Genomic DNA, 10,389 nt, shown 5'->3' on the forward strand with positions numbered 1-10,389 from the left:
TCATTCAATACCTTGTTTCCCTAAGCACTTCCATACCTCTATCGGAATATCATCTGGTCCAACGGCTTTTTCATTGTGCATCTCATTTAAAGTTTGTTTTACTTCTGAAGTTTGTATTCTATGATAAAAATTAAAATTTCTATGCTCATTTGACCTAATTAAATTACCTAAGTTAAGTTGGTCACCTAAACCTTCATTAAAAAGTTGATGAAAATACCTCTTCCACCGCTCTTTTATTTCTCCATCATTTACTAATACCCTATTACATTCATCTTTAATACATTTTATTTGGCTAAGATCTCTTGTTTTCCTTTCTCTCACTTTAGCTATTCTATAAATGTCTTTTTCCCCTTCTTTTGTATCCAATTTTTGATATAAGCGCTCAAAAGTTTCATTTTTTGCTTCACTCACTACTTTCTTAGCTTCTTTCTTGGCTATTGTATATGTTTTTTTAAGTTTTCCTCGTTCTTACAAATATATAATTTCTTATAAGCTATTCGTTTTTCCTTCACTTTCTCTTGTACTTTCTCATTCCACCACCAAGATTCTTTACTTAGTGGTGCATGTCCCTTTGACTCACCGAGTACACTATTAGCTACTATTTTCAACTTTGATACCATCTTATCCCATGTTGTATTAGAGTCATCGTATATTTCACCTAATGCTTGTACTTCTACCTTCTCCTTAAATATATTTTGTTTCCCATCCTTTAACTTCCATCACTTAATTTTAGGAATTGTATATATTTTCTTTCTATTGATATTATATTTGAGGCGTATATCCAACACTACTACCCTATGTTGGGTAGTTAAGTTTTCTCCAGGGATGACTTTGCAATCTTTACAAATCTTTCTATCCTTCTTCCTAACCATAAGAAAGTCAATTTGCGATTTATTATTCCCACTTTTGAATGTGATTAAGTATTCTTCTCTTTTCTTAAAAAATGTATTAGCTAATATAAGGTCATATGCTATCGCAAAATCTAATATAGTTTTTCCTTCCTCATTCCTCGTTCCAAACTCATAACTCCCATGTACTCTTTCTTATTCCTTATTCCTCATTTTTCACTCCGGCATGCCCATTTAGATCACCTCCTATTAAAATCATTTCATTTGGTGGAATATTTTGTAATATTTCATCTAAGTCCTCCCAAAACTTTGATTTAGTAGCTTCATCTAATCCTACTTGTGGTGCATATACGCTAATTATGTTCATAGTTTCTTTCGCCACTATTATCTTAAGCGCTATAATTCTATCCCCTTTCCTAACTACTCCTACAACTTCATCCTTTAACAAACTATCTACAATGATACCCACTCCATTTCTTGCTTTACTCTTTCCAGTGTACCATAACTTAAAACCCGAGTTCTCTATCATTTTTGTCTTCTCGCCTATCCATTTTGTCTCTTGTACACACAAATACTAATTTTTCTCCTAATCATCATATCTACTACCTCGATTGATTTACCAGTGAGAGTTCCTATATTCCATGTTCCAAATCTTAGATTATTAGTTTTCCTATCATATTTGTTCTTATCTAACCTATGGTGTGAGAACTTTTGCCTATTTAACACTGCACCCAAGTTCTCATGGAGATGTAGCGGTCCTTGCTGAGACGTTAAAGTCGGACCCTGTAACGCGAACTCTTGCATATTTATTACTACACCCGAGTTCTGGAGATGTAGCGGTCCTTGCCGAGATGTTACAGTCGGACCCTGCAACGCGTTCCTTCCGGGGAACAACCTAGCATTAGCACGATAGTTTAATGGATTCATTCATTGAATATTTGTCATAGTTTGACGCTGGCTGGCAACCTAACGCAACCCTCCTCCTTTATCCGAGCTTGGGACCGGCCATGACCCATCTATGGTTAGTATCATCAAAATTCAAGTGCAAAGAATTGGATAAGCTTTTGGCATGATATGTGAGATATTTCAACATGTGATATTTGAAAAGGGAAAATTTGAAAACATGTGATATTTGAAAAGGGAAAAACTGAATTGCTATTTTTCTGCTCCTTTTTGCAACATGAAATAAAATATAAACCTGATTTCCAGTTTTTCTCTCCTTCTCGGCTCCAGCAAGATCCACTATAGTGAGAACAGCACCATCAGAAGAATAATCTTGTTCACGAAGACTATTATCAGCACTGCGAATGTTTATAATGCATTGGGATCGACTGCAGAAATGGAGTGATAGGTCAGTAAGCAGAGGCATAGTATCCTGATATCATTCTTGCATTAAACAATGCTCCTGTAGTTGTCAATAATTTGTGCACTAAGTGCAGATTTGAGGAGTCCAACCAGAGATTTGTTGCAAAATTACCACAACCTAGCACCATAGTGGTGTTGGGCTTTTGGTGCAATCATTCTTGATTTGATCTGATTGTAAATTAAGTGAAAATAAATAAGAATGAGAAAGCAACATGTTGGCAACTCAATGAAATCAGAATAAGGTCTATGTAAGGATGGTCAGTGGTCACATAAGTTAGTCATCCTAAAAACTGAAATGGACAAACATATTAGATATAGTATCATTTATCTTTAGTGTGTGGTTCAAAATTCTTAAAGCTGAAAGGCATATTTTCATTTAGTTCAATAGGATTTATCTAAAGCATCTCAACCAAATTTATATTATTCTATCAACTAAATTTATAGAATATTTGCAATGATTAGGCAGAAAAAAAGTTATTTATATAAACAATATTTCAGACATTATTTACATTACAATATTTCTTAAACGTAGTATCCTAGGAAGGAAGAAAAACAATTCCGTGCCAACAAATTAAGCCATATTTTAATTCCTGTGCATGGACTACCCTCTCTTTTTTCTATTTGTGTAGAAGAAACAAGATTTATTCAAAAAAAGACTTGCCCAAAATGAACTCGAAGAAAACAAGTAAAACCCTTTATAATATTGTCTTCCACTCAGAAAAGATGACAAATTTGCATGTCAAATCATATTCAGAAACCAAAAATAACAATAACAGTACCGAAACACAACTAACGTGGTGGACAAATTCTCTCTTTTCTCTTTTAATATCAAACTAGCACTTACCTTTTGAAAATCTCCAAAAAAAAACATCGCAATTGCAGTGAAAATTTGGGGTGAAATGGTCGTATAATGTAGCATAACCCTTTTAACTAATCATGTCTGAACATGATATATGTGGGTGGCATGACATGACCTATCAAACATGCATAGTGCTATACAACAAGACTTGATCATTTGGACTTTAATACTATATAGAGTTCAATTCATCTAACATCAAACAGAATATGCATCTTGTGGTGCATGAAAAAAAAAGTTTCACTGTTCAAAGTTCTTATCAACTTTGAATAAATAACTAGGATTTTCATTGATAATCATATTAGTATTAGTACTTAAATGAGCCTTTCGACCGATATAACTCAAGCATGACAACTTTATTTGCTGGTCAAGACAAGTTGGTAGTTCAAGTCCATGTACAATTATATTTGTTTTATATCTACATATTTACAAGTCAATCCACATTGTACAAATGAGCTGCATCAAATTTTCCAATTCCCAGTTACATGTTCTCAAAACACGAGAATCTAAAAGAGAATCAAACACGAGTGAGCAGCCAAGCTAACATCTACCCACAAATACAATAAGTTACTCCTATAAGCAAGAGTGATCTGTATCTGCATATTAATTACATAATAGAGTAGCAGCAATTAGAAACTAATATAAAAATCACAAAGATATTAGAAACACTTTGAATATTTTTGATAAACTGGTTACATCATACAAAGAATTTTCTACAAAATATTGATCCAAGATAAATAAATAGTATGAGAATAAGGTGATAGACACCACATGCCTAGATTGCTCATTTGCATTTGTTGCTGCAGTAGAACGCTTGAGCATGCTTAGTGCCAGAAGATTTTCAGCTTCTTCAATATTTGAAACCATCACCTGTTAACAAGAAACTAGGCTACTGTAGCCTCTAGAGAGTAGGCAAACTCATGAAACAATTAGGAGATAGGTACCAACAATTTACCTCTTTAAGACCAATCAGGGTTGAATTTTGAAAAGTCAGCCCAACTCCATTGCCAGATAAATCAAGAATTTTTTCCCCTTTTCCTCCTTCAGAATATATCTCAAATATTGACATATAATAGGATCTACAATTGTAATTTTCAAGAATTGATAGCCAAATTTGAGTACAAAGACATAAATTTATTTTTCTAAAAAAGAAATAAGCCTAAAGTTCCTAAAACTAGAATAGGTAAAAGATGGAATTCACAAACTCAAACATAACTGATATATGGTAAGAATTAGATTGTACAATTTATAAAAAACAAACAAAAATCATATAGAAAGGATATGAATTGCTCATGAGATAGCTCAACGATTAAAAATATAAAATTTAATGTAGCTTATTATTATGCATAAAAACATTAAAACAATCATCATAAAAAATATTCTTGTCTTAATTTTATATGCAACTTTAACAAAAAAAATGAAACTAGGATATGGATTAGAAGAGGATTAACTTATTGAAAAATAATAAATGATTTATTTCGCCGTGTAATCAGTTATCATATGACACTTAATATTTGCAACTGGATCTCAGCCAATGTTTTATGAAGCATAGTGATCCATACAAACTACATGTTATAAATTAACTATACTGACAAGAATGTAATTTGAACAGTCGTCAAGAACTTAGATGGTATAATCAAATAAAAAGATGAATTTACATCCAACATCTATTGGATAACAAAAGGCTTGACAATAAACAAAATGTGCAATGCAGCTAATGCCAATACAAAAAAAAAAGTTGACATCAATGTGTAAAACCACTAATTGACCATAAACACTATCAGAGTAGGTCACAATACATGTACACATTTAGCAGCCTTTTTAAAATAACAGATCAAGCAAGAGTAATAGTTCTGCAATCACCATGAAAATTAAGCATACAAGTGCACGTGTAAAACCACTAATTGACCATAAACACTATCAGAGTAGGTCACAATACATGTACACATTTAGCAGCCTTTTTAAAATAACAGATCAAGCAAGAGTAATAGTTCTGCAATCACCATGAAAATTAAGCATACAAGTGCACAATAAAAATTAAATTAGAAAAGAGCTCTGAGTTGGTAGTAATTCCATATGCAGATAATAAACTTTGCTTTGTTCCTATAATCTTATATTCCATTGTTACACGGAAGAAAAATACTAGAACATTAGTGGACAACACAAAACGAAACAATTTTGGTATATCAGGGAACAATAATGCAACATCTCAGATTTCTTTCATATCATAACCAATGTTTTTAATTCATTTTTTCAAAATTTTCTCTCATTCCCCACTCATTTTGAAACATCAATATGTCTAGATTCTAGTGATAGCATTGCAAAAATAACGTCATCTGTTAGTTAAAATTATTGGAAGTTCGACTCTATTCTAATAGAGTGCTGTTGATTTAAGGCCAAGTAAATAACCATGATAAAATTGATTAAGCATGCTACAATCATATATATTATAAATAAAGTCTGGGCAACTGAATTTCAACTACGATATAGAGTAGGAACCTCACAAAACAAGCATTTACAGATCACTTAGGATGCTAACTTAACAATTGATCTGCCTAGACTTGAATGCATGACAATACAAAAATAAAAGCTACTGTTATCAAATATGCAGAAGGCTCAAGGTTGGCATTAGTATTCAGAGGTCCCAAATGGAAAGGCCTTCTAAGTTGAAAATTAGGAGAAAAGAGAAGTAGAAACAGAACAGAACTAACTGATAGCCAACTGAAGAAGGAAGGTCTTAAATAAGTATTGTGCATTCTAAAAAGTTAGAAGAAAAAAGGAGATCGCAGTAGGAAAAAACAACAAACAAAATGCAACATGGTATATGAAATATGTTATAAAGGGCACCTCATTGCATGATGATCATCTTGTGATTTGCATCTAAAAACTTGTTTTAGGGTAAGAGGCACAATGCCAGGATCCTTCGCGCACCCAAACATAGTGTAAGTCTTTCCTGAACCTGTGGGGCCAAGTGCAACTAACAGAGCATTCTTTCCTCTCATAAAATCCATCACTAATGGATTCGCCACCATATCATAAACTTCTTTCTACAAAGAAATAAAGTTAAATACAATCAATGTGGAGAAAACATGTTACACAGCATTTAGAACATAAACCTGATGGTTCATAAAGAATTTCAAAGGCAAATGGATATGTAGTACATATGTTAAGCAACATATTATCAAGTCATTTATGGACATAAGCAGCTACGCTTTACAAAGAATTGCAAAAGATTAAAAATTGTATTGCTCTATCCAAGGTTCAAAACTTTGAGTCATGTCAGAGTTTTGAACTTTGACAGGAGTAACAATGCTTTATATCAAAATTAGAGTTGGAGGGAAGTAGAGAAGACAATAAGATATCTAAGGGCAAGTTAGAGTATCATTCCATGTCAGATTTTTTGTCTCTGGCTAGAATGATACATTTTCGATACAACATGCTAACACAAACTAAAAAAGACAAATATTACTTATGTTTTTCTTAACATGTGTTGTAACATACTAAGGAGCATTAACTGTTGGCACAAAATAATTCTCATTGGCATAGTCAACAGAGATGACATACAAAAGATTACCTATGCTGATTAGTATTGATTTTTGATAATTTATCAAAATGATATAAGTTTCAACTGTGTTGCTCAACACGATACAAAATTCTATGCATGGCTCTATCGTTTATATAACAATAAACAACAAAAACAAGTATGATACCCCAATTATTTGAGTTAGCTACTTAGACCTTTTCTTGCCATTATGTTACACTTAAGGCTTTCTCTCTTGTAATGCCAAAGCCATTTAAACCACTTTCAATTATGCTTTAAGAACTTGTATCATACCAAGTGATATAACTAGTGTGCATCAGACTAATAACTATTTGATGCTTATCACAAATAATACCCACGACATTTAAATCATTATTGATCATGCTTGAAGAAAACATATCGTATGAAGAGATAAATTGAATGTCTGAGTCCAATAACAGACAAGTAGTCCACTTACTATTAGGTGGTCTATGTTGGTACCCATGGTAGTTTTGATGTGATTAACCAAGTCAAGTTAGGTCATGTTGGGGTTTAACCCTGTGTCTAAATGTGCAGGAGCTTGGGAGCACAGGAAGTCGAGCGAAAGACGCTGCTAGCAAGAAGTGTGGCACGGGAGAGAGCCAACAGGCTCGGTGCATCTGAAGGATGAGGTGCTGCGGAAGAGTACGCCGGCGGATGAAAAGGACCCGCGTAGCGGTCCGAGGGATGAGAAGCCGGAGCGGAAGCCTTCTCAAGGAGAAAATTAGAAAAAGGGTTCGGATGAACCCTATTTCGGTTGGCCGAAATCACTCAGTCTATCGGAGCAATAGAAGAGCGAAAGGGGGCTGGAAACATTGCTGGAGGCGCCTTCAAAGGGAATTGAAGGTGCCTCCGTGCCTCACTGTGAAAGGATGGAAGACGCCTTCAATGAAAAGTACAAAGGTGCCTTCCAGCCTTATGGAAGGCGCCTTCAACCAGGCAGATTTTTCGTTGAAGTGGATAAACTCTTATCTACTGACACTTTACTGGAGGCGCCTTCCAGCCCTATGAAAAGCGCCTTCCTGCCTAAGATAAGATTTTCTGGGGGCTATAAAATGACCCCTAGACCTAGGAAATAGGACACAACACTTGTAATTGATCCATCTTGAGTTCTGATTTGTAATTGAGTGCGTCAACTACTGGAAGAGGCTTCTCCTTCTGAAAGAGAGTTTACTGAGCTTTTATCTTTCTTGGATTAACAACCTCTCCAGTTGTAACCAAGTAATTCGTTGTGTTTCTTCCTTTTTAGTTTATTTACTTTGTTTATGCAAGTGTTCACTTTAATTACGCTATAAAGTTCGAGGAAGGTTCGGTTTTAATTGTAGGGTTATTCTCCCCCCTGTAGCCGGCCACTATCGGGACCAACAGTCTACACTAGCACAATGCTTGATTAGGCACCCCCCCCCCCCAACCACTTGATGCTTATCACTTGTGGTACTCAAGTCATTTAAATCACCATTGAGCTTGCTTTGAGAAACCATACCATAGGAAGAGATACACCATGCATATGAGTCCAACGTCAAAAAAGTAATCTGCCTATGTCAAATGGTTTGCATGAGTACCTAGCAAAATGCTTGATTGGGTGTTGTCTACAATGTCACTTTTACCCATTTTAAATTGTTTTCAGCCTATGTCAACCACCTCCAACCCCAATTCTCTTCCACGCACAACACCTTCTCAAGCTCTATCCTACATTTTATCGAGTTCTCTTAAAAGTCAAACATCTCATTTTTTGATAAATCACTCGACCATTGCTGAAGTCTTGAAAGACCACGTCGACAATCTTACAAGGGTTTTGCTAAGAGTTCAATAAAATGAATTTGCAAAGTTACTATAACTTACGCAGAAGACATGCATTGAGAGTTATTGAATTTGTTTATAATTTCAAGGATCCAACATAAATAGGCAATAGGTCTTTCCAGCCATTTAAGTTAATTATTCAACTATATAATTTCTTAGATTTTAAGGTCTAAAAGGAAGTTGCAGTTGAAATTAGAGAATAAAACAAACACGAACTGACACTAAACCAGCAAGCATGCCAATATACCAAGTTGCACAAGCATTAGTATCAATAACAAACAAGTATGTTAAACCATGCTACTAAAAATCAATATAATCCCAATACAGTAGACTATTTCTATAAAATAGCTATCTAAATGACAAGATTTTATCGCATGATTTCTAAGACTAAAATGCAGATGCAAAGCTAGACAAGTAAAATAAGAAAAAGGTTGAATACATAAAATACATAGTTATGGTAAGGAAAGACTTAAGGAAGAAGTTATTGTAGATGAACAAATTATGTGTAGTAAACATAAGAATCCTAAGATAGATAAGCGGTGTCACTACTCACTGCTGTCATTTAGTTGGGAACTGAGATAAAAATAAGAGAAAACAGAGCAAGAGAGTGCAGACATATTTAAGGAAGTGTTGTGAAGTCATACCTAGATGAGTTAAGTGAATTAGAACAAATGAGTTGGAGAATTAGCATTACCGATAAAAGCAAACATAAAAGAAAATGCAAGAAGAATACTAAAAAACAACAGACAGCCATAAGCAATTCACATAGGGTTGATTCATGTAGCACTTCCAAGTTGTTTTTTAACTTATGTTTCAGTCCACAATATGATGTCAGTTGTACATAACACTCTCTGGTCCACTAACAATTATGAACAAAAAAATACTACGTGAGGTCTTTTTTGACAAATTTATATGGTTAATAATCAAAGGAAGGTAACGTAATGAGTTGCAATTATATTACACAGAGAAAATTTTCCAAGGATCTTATAATCAACATCCAAGTTCATTCAGTTTCAACCACATAACAGCTACAAGGCATGCTGGCCGTGCCACTTGTCTCTTACATACAACTAATCAACTCTAACCTCAACCTAGTCAACCAATTCTTCTGGGAAAAAATTATTGAATTTATCCAATGTAAAATACTATTTAAGTATTATGCCCAAACAGTTATCTGCTCGTTACATAGCAAACCTCGAACATTCAGTTGATTGGAGAAAGCAAACCCTAGAGTAGCAATCTCTTCCACTAGAGCATACCATTCAGCCAGAGTAGCGGTTCAAAGGAAAAGTACAACCAGAAATCGAACCTGACTTGAATCCGAAGGGAAAACATAAGAGAACCCATCGTAGAGCTCATTCTTGATCCGCTTCGAGTCAAGAAGAGACGATGGTGCCAGTAGCGTGACTGAGCTCGGACCGTTCACGGTCAAGCACTCACCAGTTTTCTCTCTATCCACCTTCCTCGCACCCCCCTTCCCGTTAGCCCTGGATTCGACCTTGGGGGGCTTTCGTGCTAGAACCTGCGGCAAAACCTGGAGGGGCCGGATCCTCAGGAAAACGTTGAGGTTCTCGACCGATGCGGAGGCAGGGAGGGTACTGGCGCAGGGAGCCTTCTTCGCCCTCCGAGGAGGATTTCGCCGGACGGTGGAGGGAGGACAAGGCGACGGCGGCGACTCCATCGGGAGGGATGCGGAATGCTCGGTCGCCTCGCTGCTGCTTTTGATTGGGGCACAAATTTGGGCATGCGATGCGAGCGGGAAACGATGGACAATTGCCCTTAAAGCCCCTATTTTACGTAAAAACTTCGAAAGGCATTCCGAAAACAAATATCAAAACTTTAGAAGGTAAAATGAATAGTCCTGGAAAGCCATAGCCAATCTCCATACGATCATAACCGTCCGTTGGAATCAAACGGCTAATTTTGATTCCGCTCGCAAAAAGCAAAAAAGAAATAGAAAC

General features: G+C 35.4%; 1 protein-coding gene across 2 annotated transcripts in view; it reads right to left on the bottom strand.

Moving 5' to 3' along the window:
* The window catches only part of LOC121979274 (kinesin-like protein KIN-6), a 29,159-nt gene extending 18,973 nt beyond the window's left edge, over positions 1-10,186 (bottom strand). For both annotated transcript variants that reach the window (XR_006111359.1, XM_042531240.1), the window contains exons 1-5: positions 9,738-10,186; positions 5,917-6,116; positions 4,025-4,148; positions 3,845-3,939; positions 2,047-2,179 (exon numbers count right to left, since the gene is read on the bottom strand). Coding sequence is in view for 1 of the 2 variants with exons in the window: in XM_042531240.1 (XP_042387174.1) it covers positions 2,047-2,179; positions 3,845-3,939; positions 4,025-4,148; positions 5,917-6,116; positions 9,738-10,109 (924 nt within the window). In the remaining variant the exon portion in view is untranslated. The remainder of the gene's footprint in view (positions 1-2,046; positions 2,180-3,844; positions 3,940-4,024; positions 4,149-5,916; positions 6,117-9,737) is intronic.
* Positions 10,187-10,389: the final 203 nt, after the last annotated feature.

The sequence above is a fragment of the Zingiber officinale genome, chromosome 5A (genome assembly GCF_018446385.1).
Source record: "Zingiber officinale cultivar Zhangliang chromosome 5A, Zo_v1.1, whole genome shotgun sequence".
Lineage (NCBI taxonomy): Eukaryota > Viridiplantae > Streptophyta > Magnoliopsida > Zingiberales > Zingiberaceae > Zingiber > Zingiber officinale.